This window comes from Nannospalax galili, unplaced genomic scaffold (assembly GCF_000622305.1).
Source record: "Nannospalax galili isolate Female #2095 unplaced genomic scaffold, S.galili_v1.0 scaffold278, whole genome shotgun sequence".
NCBI classification, from domain to species: domain Eukaryota; kingdom Metazoa; phylum Chordata; class Mammalia; order Rodentia; family Spalacidae; genus Nannospalax; species Nannospalax galili.
The window spans coordinates 5,954,096-5,970,429 of NW_008347536.1; the positions used below are offsets into that span (position 1 = coordinate 5,954,096).

The 16,334-nt window shown below is 39.0% G+C and overlaps 1 protein-coding gene across 14 annotated transcripts in view; it reads left to right on the plus strand.

The window, feature by feature from the left end:
- Dlg2 (discs large MAGUK scaffold protein 2) overlaps positions 1–16,334 on the plus strand; it is a 2,328,307-nt gene that overhangs the window by 2,293,817 nt on the left and 18,156 nt on the right. For 7 of the 14 annotated variants that reach the window (XM_029568893.1, XM_008844176.2, XM_008844179.2 and 4 more), the window contains 3 exons: positions 2,928–3,027; positions 14,033–14,083; positions 15,001–15,102. In XM_029568893.1, the coding sequence (XP_029424753.1) occupies positions 2,928–3,027; positions 14,033–14,083; positions 15,001–15,102 (253 nt within the window). Of the gene's footprint in view, positions 1–2,927; positions 3,028–3,835; positions 3,882–6,865; positions 6,908–14,032; positions 14,084–15,000; positions 15,103–16,334 lie in introns of all 14 variants that reach the window. The other 7 variants (XM_008844178.2, XM_008844181.2, XM_029568894.1 and 4 more) reach the window with 3 other exon arrangements.

Genomic DNA, 16,334 nt, shown 5'->3' on the forward strand with positions numbered 1-16,334 from the left:
TGCTCAGCACCTCAGTGACTGGACACACACAGGAACAGTGATCGGCCAAGCATGGAGATTTATAAACAGGATACTTTTAGAACTAAGCTTGGCCCAATAAGTGTCAGTTGTTGCTTTATCGAATATATTCATAGGAACTAGATAATTCAGGTCAAATTCCAAAGTGGAATTCTTATATATGCCAACTTACCCCAGGCCACATTTGATTGGTGTTTTCAAAAATCTCTCTTCAACAAAGTTTTCTGCCATGAAAGCAATGGATGGGGGCTGAGGGTGCCATAACAGAGGAAAAATAGTGTTGATCAAGTACACAAGACTAGCGCAGTAAACCAGCCTTTAGAGCCCTGTGTTCTATGAATAGCGAAAGTGCTAATTTATTACTTTCATCTTGCACTCGTGTAGCAGATTTTCCTTTTCTATATTAAAAGGAAAACGTGGAGCAGTCATAAAGCTTATATTGTGGTATTAAAAATGTCCAGACAAAGAAGAGCATTATTAACCACATTTAGTCCTTTATAGTCAAAATGTTTAAGACCCTAAATGTGAGACATTGAAATCTGTGTGAACTGAAATTGCAATTTGGTTTTATATCTATATCTGTAAAAAAAAGTATAGACAAGAAGGACTCCAGTACCTTCCATTTTATGCTGGAAGGAATCAAAGACCCTTTGCTAATAATACTATGTTATGTAACTGTACTTCTGAGGTATTGTGTATTTTCTGTCCTTTTAAAACAGTGTGCTGTTTGGTATTATTATGTCCAATCAGATACCTCATGATACACAACATTTCATATTTGGGAAATGTTAACACATTACATTCCTTGCTTTGAAACATGAAAGAACTAATCAAAGACAACACCTTTTCATTTTCCTTTGACCCGTGAGACAATTTAAGTGATGTGGTTTGCATGCATCTCCATTTGGGGCTCCAGAAACCTCTGCATTATCCACCTGTGTATGTTTCCACCCCAGGCTTCCTCCTCTTGGCATCATTTTGCATTTGCATGAGAAGTCATAATTGTTTTGCATGAAAAGTCATCTGTAATGTTGAAGATAAGTGTCTAACATACCTTGCCATACTACATACCATTAATTCTTACATGATATTTTTCTTTTATTTTCAGTTACTGGAGTTTAAATATTCTTGAAATGTAAAAGTGGCGTGAAACTGGAGTGATGCAAGAACATTTCATGATTACCAATTTTAACTAGGAAAATATGGGGCACTTCCCAGCCTGGTCTTTGGATGCCAAATCTTAATTATGAATTATAAGACTCTATTAAACACAGGTGCTGTCTGCAGTCAGTCTTAAGTTCTGAAGTAATACTTTTTTCCTAAGAAATCATTTTAAGTGTTTTAAAATGAAATTTAAAATTTGTTCTGAAGTCATTAATTATTAAATATTTATTATTTGCATGTCATTTGTATAAAGCCTCCTTAGTGTGGCATAAAATAAGCTCGACTGACTTTGATGAAAGACCCTAGCCCCTGAAAGAGTAATGGATGACAGCACCAACATTTTAGTTCTTGAATGTTTTTTAAAATTATCACCAAAATTGACATTTAGCAAAAGAGTGCATGGGTACACAATGAAAATAACTTATGTGCTTTTTTTTTTCTTTTGGTTAAGCTCCAACAGGCTCATGTTTAAGTACCACCAAAGAGATAAAATGCACACCTCCCCACAAGTAGTCTTTCCTTCCAAGGAATTACCCTGTTAGATCCATATTCGCTCCTGCCAGCTGCCATTGAACCCTGGTTTAAATTACCCCTTTTTAAATTACCATTGGCAATCCATTTTGAAACCTGTATGGGCAAGAAACCTTGCTCCCTGGGGAATAATCACAAATCAGTCAGGTACAGATGATAATCAAGCTGGTAAAACATTTTTTAAATGACAGAGACTATGAAATTAATAGTGCTTGAATGTCCATGTTTCCCAAAGAACAGCCCCACAAAGCATTTACATAATAACAGCAACAGTAGAAAAAATGAATTCTCTTTAAAAATCCGAACAAGCACATAATGATCATTTCAGTCAGTTCTGATAACTATAGTTTGCATATATTATTTTCAATTCGGCCTTTTTAAAGCTAATGGAGTGAGTTATACTTTAAAGGTAGTCATTCTTACCAAAACACAGATGAGTAACTGTCATTTCCCCTTGCTTGATTACCAAGTAAATACCACTTTAGCAGCTTCTGGCTGACTGTCTCCTGGCACCAACTAGCTCTGTGATACTGGCATGAAATTCAACCTCCCTCTGCTTCTCCATCTCCAGCTATAAAATGAGGGCTTGAGGCTAAATTATCTTTTTAATTAAAATGTTATACTATGATCGTCATATCATAAATCCATTCCTCCTTATAGAATTTTCATTGAATCCAAGCTGAAAGAACAAATTCAAGTTATTTTAAGATACTTAGACAATGAGGTTTAAAAAAACAAAACAAAACTCATTTCTTTAATAATCTTTTTTTCTGTCTGAAATAACAAAATAAGAATTATATCGCAGTTTATACAGTTCTGTCTTATGTGGGCTCACCACCTAAGACCTGCAACTATTATTAGGATCCTCATCTTATAGATGAAGATACTGAGGTCCAGCGAGATCCAGTTATTTGTCAAGTTGATGGAAAACCTGTAGAACCAGGACAAAAATTCAGAGTCTCCTACCTGAAGAGATTCCCCTCAGTCACTGTTTGTCTGTAAGGAATGTTTTGACTATAAAGCCATTTTCCCAAGATATTCCAACCTTTCTCTCCTTAGAGATCAAGTCTTCCTTTAGAACCCTCGGGCACTTCTGAGTATCCCTTGCATCACTACAGCTCTCTGTGCTTTTACAAACTAGTTGTTTTGTCAGCATGAGTGTGACAACAATTAGACGTCCCCTGTTTTTGCCCCATGCCTTTTCTCCTTCACAGTCATTCAATGACAAGCGTAAAAAGAGCTTCATCTTTTCACGAAAATTCCCATTCTACAAGAACAAGGAGCAGAGTGAGCAGGAAACCAGTGACCCTGAACGTAAGTAGATTCTCGAAGATAATGTCACATGCAACACAAGAGAAAAAATTCCTTCAGGAGCAACACTCAGGACAGGCTCTCCATGCCACACGCCTAGGCAAACAACACAGCAGGCAGGCAGGTCAGCTTTTACTACTGTGACCAGTGCTTGACCGCAGTCTGGATCCTTCTCTTCCTGTGGCTGTGCTTTGCAGAAAGCACTGAAAGGGCTTTGACAAAGCTGGAGCTTCATGTCCAACCAGCACTTCTTAGTGACCAGGAACGAGGCTGGTTTGATATCATGCAACTCCCTAGGGCTTGAGACAAATTTCTTTTCTGGCCATATATTGAATTACATTGATGCATATGTATTTTATTTCCAAGATTAGCCTACTGGAAGCCAATTAAATTACTTTTCATTAATTATTGGCACATTTAGCTCACTCTTAACCTTTCTAGAAAACACTAAATACTTGCTAAGAAGTGAGTTTGTATTTGTGGATACAGACTCTAAGAATTTGATATTAAATTTGGAGCATGTATTTCTGTGACATCGACAGTGATCAAAATGTCATTCGGTGAAACTTTTTTCCCCCACAATCTTCTGCTTCAGCCTTTTGAGTTGATTTACAAATTGGAAATTTCCTTCATAACTCTGCTCAGGGAGTTTGGGGTCAATGTTATTTCAAAAGGAAAGAGAGTGGGATCCAGATTGCGTGGGCAACACGGTCTGTCATGGTAGTATCCGTTTTGACTCCACTGACTTCTTCCTTCCTCTTCCGTGGCTGTTCTTCCTCTCTCATTGCTCTCTCTGGGGACTTCCATGCAGGACATCCCCGGATTAGGTGACGACGGTTATGGAACAAAGACTCTGAGTAAGTTTCCAGGAATGGTCACTGTTAACTTTTCCTTTCCTTTCCTTTTGAGTTTGGCTTTTGTTACTTTTCCTAAGGGCCTTTCATTCCTAGCATGCACAAGATACGAGTTTTCTTTGTTACCTAGCTGTGAATGCTCCTACAAAGTAATTTTCAATCATTTCGTTCTGCATGTCAGCATTTAAAAGCAAAGTGTGTCAGGCACTCTTAACTTCTGCTGCGGTTAACACCTTCCCTTTCTGATCGTGTGGTACGGCCAACATGGTCCTTTGATGCCCATCATAGCATCACTTGCTCAGCCACCTCCTTCCTCCCAGAGAGCAAGAGACCATGTTGAAAGAAAGGGTGAGCTAAATGTTCTAGAATGGCAAAATAGAAATCTACTTTATGTTCTTTCTTCTGCCTTTTCAACATAGAAATACTGACCTTACCCAATTCTATAATTGAGCTGTACTTTGCTATTAATAAAGGAGCTGTTAATAGTCAAAAGAAACATGCCTTCTCCAAAAGCAAATATTAAGCTATCCAGTAACTCTTTGTTCTTAACTTTGACTGGTTTTTTTTTCCCTCTGACTTGCAGTGATCCTGCTTGAACCGTTTGTATAACAAAGTTTTAGATATGTATTAATACCTTTTCCTATCAGTGAGTTATTAGCTGCATTATGCTATAAGGTCTTCTGCTTATACTACAGAATCAAATAAGATATATTAGACCTTTAGATTTTCCAGCTATTCACGTCTTTGGTCTGTGTCTCGTTGCACTTAGCAATTAAAACTAAGTATCCGAAGTCTCAAAATCCTATGTCATGGTTTTGCTTTCTTTAATACTGCTACCATTGTGCAAGCACCAACGAAATAAGAAGAGAGTATTGTATTGTGTCTTTTGCAAGTGCATCACATATTCAAGTCTGTTTTCTTTGTTTTAATAGTTACAGGCAATATTTCTAGAAGGTGTTCATTTCATTTTATAAACAAAATATCATTGACTTGGACTTCATTTTCAAGGGCTGTGTATAACCCTGTGTGATGATGCCTGCTTTTAGGATTCCAGTTTTGATTTGGAGTGGCCTTTTTTAGACATATAGACAGAAAACAAAAATCTAATCAAGAATACTACTCTCCTTAAAGATGAAAACTTTATCTTTGAGTTGTTATATAGAATACAATATAAGATTTATACACCAGTTTTAGTATCCAGCACCACCAGAGGAAATTTGCACATGTTCCATTAGAAAGGGAAAGGGAACATTTTAGCATATTGTTAATAATGAATATCATTTAAAAGTATTTCCTATTACAATGTCAAAAATTAGTGATGCCCAGTTAAATTTAAAATGTACAGGTTACTCTTTAAACAAATGAACAGATTCAATTAATAAAAATCAAAAGAAAAAAAATCCCTACATCACCATTTCAAAGTAGGTAAGATAATGACGTCCTTGAAGGTGCCCTGTTGTGTGGGATACATGTCCTCACTTTCTGCTGCTCACTGGCAGAAAACAGCTTTGCATGGATTCATCCACATTCCTTTTCTCTTGAGCCCTTTGGAGTTGTTAAATGTGTACCCAAAGTAACATTGCCATTCTGGCCACAAAGCCACACAGAGAGAAATGATCTGTGTAAATTTAGAAATTGCTTTGGTTTGCATTAGTTTTATGCTATAAAGTGAATCTACTCTGCAGGCAAGATTATGTAGATCAAAGCATTCTCAGGCACATTTTTAAACTGTTAGAAAACAATGTTGTATCTTTTTCTTTCTAAAAATGTAAAAGAGCCAGGTGTGGTAGTACACGCCTTTAATCCCAGCACTCAGGAGGCAGAGACAGGCAGATCTCTGTGAGATCTGGGCCTGCCTGGGATGGTCTTCATTGGCAGTTCAGGGCAGCAGGGACTGCATAGTGATACTCTGCCCCCACCCCCAAAAGTAAAAGAGTTGTCACTTTAAAAAAAAAAAAAACAGAGTACTGCCAAATGGTTGAAAGTAGCCACCCCCCCAAAAGTAAAAGAGTTGTCACTTTAAAAAAAAAAAAAAAAACAGAGTACTGGCAAATGGTTGAAAGTAGCCATATATCACTTAGTACAGTAATATATGAAGTAGTTGATAAGTTATATAGAATTGACTCATCAGCTTAACAAATAGTACAGGTGACAGAAAATACTTTTGGGGGTGGGGAATAGTTCTAATTCTAGCATATAACCAATACACACATCTTCATATTGTTATCCATGCTGCTTGTATAAAGAAACAATCTAATGATACTAAACAGCCAAGTCATTCAGTATGTGTTAACTATAATTCATGTCAGGACCCACACTGGGTATCACATCATTATCTCCTGCTTATTCCATTCCCCCAGAATCCAACAGCTATCCCAACATGAATCCTAATAGCAAAACAAGGAGATAATGAAAGGATTCGTGAAACATTTCTCAGTGACTCACTGAAGCAGAAAAGATCTTCAAGATCTCTTTTCATTCTGAGAATTGATTTACAATGTATTTAATTAGAAATAAAATTCAAGGGATTCCAGGATCAGTTAGCAAGTCTAGTGTTCTTTCAAATTTATTAGGAGCTAAAATAGAGATACAGAAAATTGCTGACCCAACAGAAGCTCATGAAATTAACAGTCAGTGGAGACATACTGTCATCTGTAACACCAATAAGGAAAATTAGATCTCTATGGATGTGTCATAGTATTTATAAAAAGGAAATTATATGGGTTACCATTACTCATTGTTTGATAATTAAAGGCACTTTTCTTATTTGCTAAAAGGAAAAATTAGCAGCTGAGCAGCAGTTTCCCCTAAAAAGGCAATAAAGTTTTCATCTTTATCTTATCTGAGTTTCCTTAGTGGGATCTCCTCTGCGGCCTTCTACCTGCCTTTTGCTCACATTTCTAGTAGCTTTGCATGGTGTATTCCTTTTGGTTCTGGCTGCTCTCTGATGCTTGATATTTCTTTAATTTGCTGTGCTGTTCTTGCAGAACATGTTTCCTCTAATGCCAGCGATAGTGAAAGTAGCTACCGTAAGTTATTGCTTTGGTTTGCTGTTCTTTTCTTTGCGATTGCCCGTTGCCTGTGGTGGACATTTCAGATTTTTGTTATCTTTCAACTGCTGCCTTTTATCATCCTTATCCAAAGCAAATGGCTTGAAATGAAGTCAGCATTTGATGTGGAAAGATACAAATGACACGGGTTCCATCGGGATGCTTATGTGATTTGTGTAAGCTGCAGCAGCCTAACATCAATTTGAACCTCAGCTGGCTGTGACCCAGTGATGAAGGATTTGGGCATTCTGTCCCCTAAAACAATATAACCTCCCTGCAGGAGGGTTGAAATGCCATGATTTTATTTTCCTTCTCATTATGCCTTTTCTTTCTGTGCCTGGAACAGAAATATTTATAAATCACAGCATTCCTTTTAAATTGGATGTGAGTCTTTTGAATCACTTTCTCCTTGATTAATATTTTAAGATATATCTATGTGTTGAATCTTATTTGGGAGATAATTGGGAAAATGATGAAAACGTTTCATTTCCTAATATCAAAACTTCTTGGGTCAGAAAATATAACTGAAAAGGTAGGTAACTACTTAATAAATTACCTCTGGTCTTTCTTTGGTCACCTCAAGCCATTTGCTTAGTGTGTGGAAATATTCACCAACCAACAAGCACATCCTTCTGATCAGCTCTCATGATTTTGAGCCACCTACTTACTGGCATTTGGTGATTAGTATAGGTACATATTACCACTGAGATCCTTATATGTTTTCAATGATAATTTATACTCCTTAGTGAAATGGGTTACCCAGAAACCAATTGCCATGGCTATGAGTAAACTGGAAGCCTAATACATAATGTGCAGAAAGAAATACCAAGGTAGAAATTGGTATTGTCTTTTCCTTGAATATTAATTGAAAAGTAAAATCATCTGGGACAACCCCCCCCCCATTTTAGCATGATGCTTTATAAAACCACACCTTTTGAGATAGAGTGCCAAATAGTGTTCTTGGAATATAGTAAATGCAATCTGGATTTTGAGAAAGGCTTTAAAGAATCAAATTGGTGACAAGTAGGAAACACACAGAAAAAGAGATGTCAGGTAAGGATAGGGATCAGGAGAGGAAGGTGATACAGACCAAAGACTGAAATGGCAAAATTGTGATAAGATACCCAGTCATAATATTAAAATTGTATAACCAGGGGCTGGAGAGATTACTCAGCTGTTAAGAACACTTCACTCTTCAAGAGGACCCATGTTTAGTTCCCAGCACCCACGTAGCAGCTAATAACTGTCCATAACTCCAGTTCCAGGGGATCTGAGGCCCTCTTTGACCTCCACAGACATTGTACACATGTGATATACTTACATACACACAGGCAAAACACTCATTCACATAAAAACAAATTTTTTCTAAATTTTAAATTGTATGCCTTGTGGAGGAAAGGATTACTAACAAAGAATTCCATCAAGTCTTCCTGATGGAGGGAGTCAAAGGGCTCTCGTTCTCAGCACAGTTCTTAACATGGGTGCATTCTTCGTAGTCTGTTGATTTCGTGATTAATATATTAGTATTAAAATCTTGCCTTTCATATCTTTCATATGATTTTAAACTCAGAAACTAGGCCAACAAGGCGGGCCCAGTACTTAGCTTTCCAACTCCAGAGCTACCTTTAATTTTACATAAGGAAAAAGATAACTTGTTTGGTTTCATGAATACCAATGACACTAATTTATCTAGTGGTCAGTTTCCAAGGGTTTTTGCTTCCCTACAGTAGGCAGGGCTATAGAGAAGGAAAATGCCCTGCCTTGCTCTTTCTTTTAAGGGAATGTGTCTACAATCACTGCCTTTTCCTTTGGAAAGTATATTTTTCAAATATGTTTTCCAGAGTCACTAAGTTCTAGAATTCAGGCTACAGCTTTGAGCTGCTTTCTGAGCTGTTGGAGTGATACTGCTATATTGACACCAATCATTCTTTTCCTTCCCAAATTCTAGCTCCGCATAAAAATTTTATTGAGTGGATACAGGAAACACCTATATGACTCTACCTCCACCTCTGCTCACATAGATAAGGCAGATATGGAGTCTAATCATTCCATTATTTCTGGCGTGAGGTTATAGAATGTCAGACACACAAGATTTCCTTCACCCTCCCCTATGCACACACCTCTAAGATGCAAATACAAGGAATTTCAGAGGAATATTCATGTATTCATTTGGTGTCTTTTACATGCCAGGTCCCCTCCCTAGGCACCAGGACACCCAATGTGAGTATAAATTAACCCTGGACCTCACCACAAATATAGTGGGAGAGAGAGCCCAATAAATGAACAGGAATTAAAGGTAGCAGGATAAAAGTCTGACTGAAAAATAGTAGGTGTATCAGTGGTTATTTCAGACAGGAAGTACCCACGGAGCTAAGTTTTGACAAGATGAGCACTTGTTAGCTTGACAAAATGAGAGAGGAGCTTTCTATAAAGGGTGATGTTATGATAAAAGGCATAGGCATGGCAGAGATGAGTTCCTGAAAGAAGCAACTTTGGGAAATCAAAATAAGCTTTACTTTCCTAGTGAATCCCCATCTGTCAGTACAGCTATCACGAGCTCCATGACTTCTGAATAGCAGTACAAGCAAATACAAAAAGACTCTTCACCAATATCACCTGTTTGATCTGGGGGCAACTTTTTAAAAATGCAAGTGGTGCAAAATAGGCAAGGCCATGGTATTTCACACCATACCAGGCATCTTTCACACTGTACCCTGGACACACAGAGAGGGAGGGAGGGAGAGAGAGAGAGAGAGGCACACAAGCCTGAATTTCTAATACTTCAAATATCTGCTGCACCAAATCAAGCATTACAGAGCAATTATTTTTCCAAGTCCAACTATATGGACTAGCAGCTGAAAATGGAAGTAATTAACATGTACACTGCCTAATTATGCAAAATACCACCTCAAAACCTTCACTGTTGAATAGCTCCACATTTCTGTCTGCCAATACATTAATGGGACGAGGACTTCTCATCTTAACTGTTGTATATACTACCTGTCAACTGTCCTTGTATTGGGAGGCAACAAATACCTGGGAATCGGTCAAACTTCCACACCTGAAGACTTGCCGTCTCACGGCCAAGCTCTTTACACAAAACAGATGTGTGGGAGTTCATGATTATCCTTCTCACCCACTAGTGTTCATCAGTTAAGTAAAGACTTTCCACACAAGGATGTGGAAGAAATGAGCCGAGTGCAGTCTCTGCGATGAGGCACAACACAAACCGCCTTCAGTAACAGAGCTGGTAAACATGCTCCTTCTATCCTTCAGTCCACTCCACTTTCCTCAAGCATCGCCCCCAGCTGCCTTTAGTTCTTTCCTCTTTATAAAGCATAGGCTGCTTTCACTACATCTATTATCTCATTTAATTTCTGTAATGATACTACTGTTTGGGGAGACCTTATATTGATAGCCTAATTTGCATAGACGGAAGCCAAATCTCCAAGAGGCCGCAAACCTCACCAGCAAGTGGTTGTACTACAATTCCAACAAAACCTTTTAATTCTGAGTCCCATACGTTTCCCACAATTCCCTGTTGTTAGCGGGAAAAAGAAACAAGCTTCTTGATGTTTTATCCAATATTTTCCAACCATTCTGTGCCACTCATCAAATACTGAAATCAAAAATACTTACTGTGTTAACTATATAGTAAGCCTGATTTTGAGAGCTTTATGTGTATTGAGAACTTTAATCTTCTGAATCCTGTGGTGATGCTGAGCTATTCCTTTACTGAGTGATCTCAAACAGACCACTTGGTTTCTCAGTTCTGTCATACATAAATATGAGAAGCTAGGACTAGAACTGAGCTAGCAAAAAGATTTAAATCAAAGTTTCAACTGTAAGGAATTGGAAAAAACTGCTTAAAGAGTTGTATGCAAAAGTTTTTTGAGTTCACATTAAAGCTCAGCAGCAATTCAGATTATGACTACTATATAATTCCTGTCAAGGAGACAGAAAGACAGAGTGACTACATGTGCTACGAACCTGCAGTCTGTGACACACATGCACTCTGACCTTCCCTAGTGCTAACATCCTATGACTCCAGGAACTAAATCTATTCTTATTCACCATCACGTGCAAGCACTACAAACTAAATTTAGAACATTAAATATACTATGTATACCACTGGTCTTCGCTTCCCTCCTCCCTCTTTGTTTCCAAGAATTCCTAAGGAACAGCAACTTGCTTTGCTCTTTCCTGGAAACGTATCAGAGCCTTGTTCTGGGTATGTCTCACTGGGATTTGCTTCTGGTTTACACACCCGGTGTTTCACAGAAGCTGTTACAAAACACTCTGCCCAAGTCTCTGACACCTACAAACATCCACATAGCCCTGTGCTGCTTGCCCACTGCCAGCCATGAAGATGCTAAAACAAGACTAAGAAATCGTTTGTACCTTTTTGCTAGCTGTTATTTCTCAGTGACAAACTCTTGTGAAGAATTTTTTTTAAAAAACTTAACTAAGGATGATAATTTCCTTGGAGATGATACAGCAAAAAACAGCAAGAGTGCTGGTACCTGCAGATGGACACCTATGGCCTCTCGGTGATTTTTTTGCCTCCTTTCTGTTCCACATCCTTTGTTTATTTGCATCGCTCTGATGTGATCCCACAGAGAAGTCTCCATCTTTCACCCTTTTTACCTATAAAATGGTAAAGTAACTGCTACCCAAGAAATGCTGTGGAAAAAATAGAAGCCAGAGGATAAGCGTGACGTACAGACATGGGTTTTCTTTCTTCATTACTATGAGCTTTGTTCCTTTTCCACGGTCTCCTTTCCATTCATTACTCATAGGGCTTTTTCATTCTTGAGCCTAAAAGTAAAAATTGGCACACAGTGCTGAAGTCATAGCTCTTATATAATCCCAACCTCCAAAACTCCCTTGCGGACTTCCGATGTAGTGTGCAGTATTTGCTTACACAGGGCTTCAAGGATTGGGATGGCCCTTGCATAAAAGATGCCACCATTGCTACCAGAGCTGAACATTGCTACTGCTCTGAACCAGAGCCTTCCATGAGAAACACCAAGAACAATGGATGCACAGAACTGTGGAACTCTCTCATAAAAGAACTCTTTTGCCCTGGTTTTTTGAATCACAGATTATTCATTCTGACATCAAATGTCTTATTTAAGATTTGCATTCAGAATATCCCATCAGGATGATCTGCAAGATGACTACAAAGAGATTCAAATAGAAGCATGACGTGTTGTATTTATTTAGAGGAAACCATATTCCCAAAGTGAACTGATCGTAGTCACAGAAACGCAGAGTAAAGCCTTTCTTTGGTCTCATTACTCATCTTGTTTTTCACAACGGATATCACGGTGTGTGTTCTTTAGTACCTTTACATCAGACACTGGGCTGGGTATCGGGGGTCCAGCAATGGGCCTTTGCCCTTGTCTTTATTGGAGCTCCCAGCATAATGGGAAACCCCTGTATCACCTGATGCTTGAAGATTCTGTCTCACAATAAGGCTCCGCTCTCCTATGAGCTATTTTATAGACTTCCTAGTAAAGTTGCAGTCTAGTATTGCAGCAGTAGCCAGCAATGCTTCTATCCCTGAAACTTTTTTTCTTACAATTTATCTGCTTATCTTCTGAATGATAATGAGTTCTATGTATCTCCAGTTTAGATAACTGAGGCTTAACATCAATCACATTTTTTTCCTTTTGGCCTAAACTCTGAATTTCAGTAGTTTAGTTTATTCAGAGTCATTCTTTTCCTGAATACATAAAATTCTGAATCATCCCACACCAAACCCCTGCTCAAGCACGGAAAAGCCTCCTGAATACTTCTAAGGTAGCCATAGACAGGTGCCATATAGGAGGAGCATCAAGGTCCACTGTGCTTTTAGAATGCAGCATGTCAAAGCAGGGCTTGTCCTGACAGCAAGCCCTTCTGGGGGCATGCAAAATACAACCGAAGTTTGCAGCCATTTCTTATACTTGAAAATGTAAGAAAACCTTGTGTGCCCTAGCTCACTGCCAAGGTTCCATACAAGACACCTGTGCTCTATAATGCCACATTATCACATAAATTCCCCAAATCAATTTCCATTAACAAAACCATTTGTTAAGTTACCTCCTTATGAAAACTCACCTTTGCCTAGTGCTGGGGCTATTGAAGGAAAACCTGATATTGGCAGACTAAATGTGTCCCGGGCACTAAGCCTATAGAGAATGGAGTTCACTGTGCTTTTACTTTGGGAAAGCTACCTAGTGTTCCGTTCCCCCTGCACTAGCTCCTCTAGCTGTTTTCAACAGCTCTAACCAATTTCACAAAGGATAGTCAATACTAAGCCAAATGCAGATATAGGAGCAGAACTTTTGGGATTTGCAGCAGAACCAGCAAAATTCCATGGCCAATTAGTTGATTAGTACATAAAACAGATGACTTAAAAATAACAGCCAAAGCTAAACCTACTCTTCATAGTGATTTGTTGACATGAGGCTCTCCTTGCAGCAGAAGGAAGCAGAAAATGCTGCTGGACGTGCTATTTTAACAGCATTGCCTCCATTAGCTCTCATTCTGAAGTTTTGAGGCATGATTTAGCAGCAATTACATAAGTGACCTAGGACACATCTCTCAATTTGGCAGGGAGGAGGTACTAAGGCTTTAACCAGGACCTCACACATGTTAAACATATGTTCTACCACACAGCTACAATTCCAGCATCCTCTCAGTTTGAATTTAATTTAACTGACCCGTGACATATTCCTGGTGACTTAATATTAGACTAATACCCTTAGCCTACATTCTGACAATGTTCTGTGTCATAAACGGCTTTATTTTAGATGGAATGCTTGGTATAGAGGCATGGCACTCTGTTTCTAATGTCAGACGAAAAGCAGCCTCAGATTATTGGCCTACTACAAAGAACTAGTACCAGTTATGACTCAGAGTTATGACTGTGTGATAACCTGACACTAAAGTAGTATGGCAGAGTTTTATGAGGGTAAAATAATTTTTGAGTGGTTCAAGGAGAGCAAGCAAGGAAAATTAACCCTAAACTGTGTTCCTATGTTTCGGAGCATGAATTATAGCTGTGGGGGAGACTGCTTATTATTCAACTGTGCTTTTCCTCTCTTTTCTTCTCAGGAGGACAAGAAGACCTCATTCTTTCCTATGAGCCTGTCACAAGGCAGGAAAGTAAGTTTCCTGGCATGCTCGAGTTCCTGATTTCCAGGCTATAACAGGTGACACCGTTGAAGGAGGGCACATAAAGGACTAAGGACACGAACATGTGTCAATTTAGTATGCAGTTGTACCAAGCCCAACTTCTGCCTCTTTTGGGCCTTGTCACCATTGCAAACAATTGCTCTCCAAGGGTATATAGGAACAGCTCCCTAGAGGACTGGACAGCCCTTCAGAGAAGTGTCCTCAGTGAGAAGGCGCATGTCCAAATTATCTAAGAGCCTGAGATGGAGGGCTGATGGAGAACCTCTCCAGGGAAGCTGATGTCAGCCCAACCTTGAAAAGGTCTATGAGGCAGGCCATCTGCAGTCTGCTCCAGGAGTCTGACTTTCTCTTTCTGGAGACTTTTATAGAGAGGATGATGGCTGTTGACAGATGTTGCAGAGAAAATTCAAGCATCAGAGAGGGAGTTGCACCTAATGAACTAAAATTCTTCATAATCCCAGACACAAAGCAATCAGGAAAACCCCAGCACAGTACAGATGGTATTTTGAACTGAGGAAAAGAAATTATAAAAGCGTAAGGTGTCACCAATACTAACATTTACTTTAAACTAGCCAAAAAGCTGGTTTGAGTTTTCTCCTACTCAGCTCCCTAAATCCAGGTGTTCTGACACAGTGAGGCATAGCCTGAGAATAAACAGAACTTCTCCTTTGCATTGACAGATGCTGCAACTGCTCTGTTTCCTCTTAGTAAATTCCAGAAAGCACAGCCAGCATCCTGAGTGTTAAAGTGGGTAATTTGCCCCAAGGAAGGCCTCAGCCCTTCTTCCTTGGCAGTTTGCCCTCCAGAATCATCTTTTTGGGCTACAGGGCTGCAGTGCAGCTGCTTCCAAGTCTTTCTCTTCAATGCGTTTTCCTTTCTGTTTGCAGTTAACTACACCCGGCCAGTGATTATCCTGGGCCCCATGAAGGATCGAATCAATGATGACTTGATATCTGAATTTCCTGATAAATTTGGCTCCTGTGTGCCTCGTAAGTATCACTTTTCTTTTCTCTAGTCAAAAGCTTGGATCTTTTATGGACTATAAAATGTAATTCCATCCCTCAGAAAGTGTCTCTGGTGATTCAAGTGCCTTCAGTTACCTATTTGGTTTTTCTACCTACCACCTTCCATCTGTGCTAGCATGTATTATTTCCTATTGATAAACACTGACTCTAGTCCCCAGAAGGTAGCAAGATCTTCTGTAAGCCCCCAGCACTTGAGACAACATGAGATTTATGATGGGTATCAGGAAATCCTTCTATATTGATTGAAATGCCAATGTGGCATCTTTTTCCACAGAACGGGGGAGATCAGAAACAAAGCCATACATTGAAATCATCTCTGGGTTACTTAGGACAGTGTCTCAGTCCAAGTAACCATTCTCCTGTGTTTTGACAGTGCCAGGTAATCAGAGAATGAAGACAAGGTATATAAATGTCATTCTCTTTTGTAGGCATTACAAAGTTTAAACTGGCTTGTTTGACATTACAGACAATCATCAAGCTTCTCCTGCCCCTCAAAACATAACTTAGAATGCTCACTCCACTGTAACTCTCTTCAAACTGTCACTACTAGATCTCTCCACTTTCCTCCATGCACAGAGACCATCTACTCATAGAGAGAAGCCCACTAGGAAATTTTCACTCATTAGATAATGAGGCTCTTAAGTCTGGCTCCAACAAATATTACTCACCGATCTTTTTTTTAAGCTTTGTGGTTTCAAGTATCTCAAACATTTCAGTACTATGAGCTTCACCTAGAGTTGGTAAGAACAGGAGGAATTACATGTACGTAGTGCATAGACAAAAGAGGACTGGGGCAGTTGCTGGGTCTCAGGGAAAGCTTCCAGCAGGGTCTTTGGGGAAAGGTCCTGACATAGAACAAATGCTAAGAAGGTGTTCAGAGAGAAAGGAACATAGAGAATTCTAGGTTCTTCACAGCAGTCACCTGTCTGGGTTACCGCTTCTGAGACAGAGAAGCCAGATGAACGCTAAGCAACCACTTAGCGTTCATCTGGCTTCCCTTTCCTCCACTTCCCTTTCCTCTTCCCACTCTGCCCTTTTTCTTTTTTATTAATATCATATTTTATGACAATACATTCATACTGATTGTAAAGTACTTGGAAAATTCTTTAAGAAAGAAAGCCAAGGAATTGAAAAGTTTGTAAATCCCACATAATACCCAGAAATAAGATTATTCTTCTTCCTTCCAATACATACAT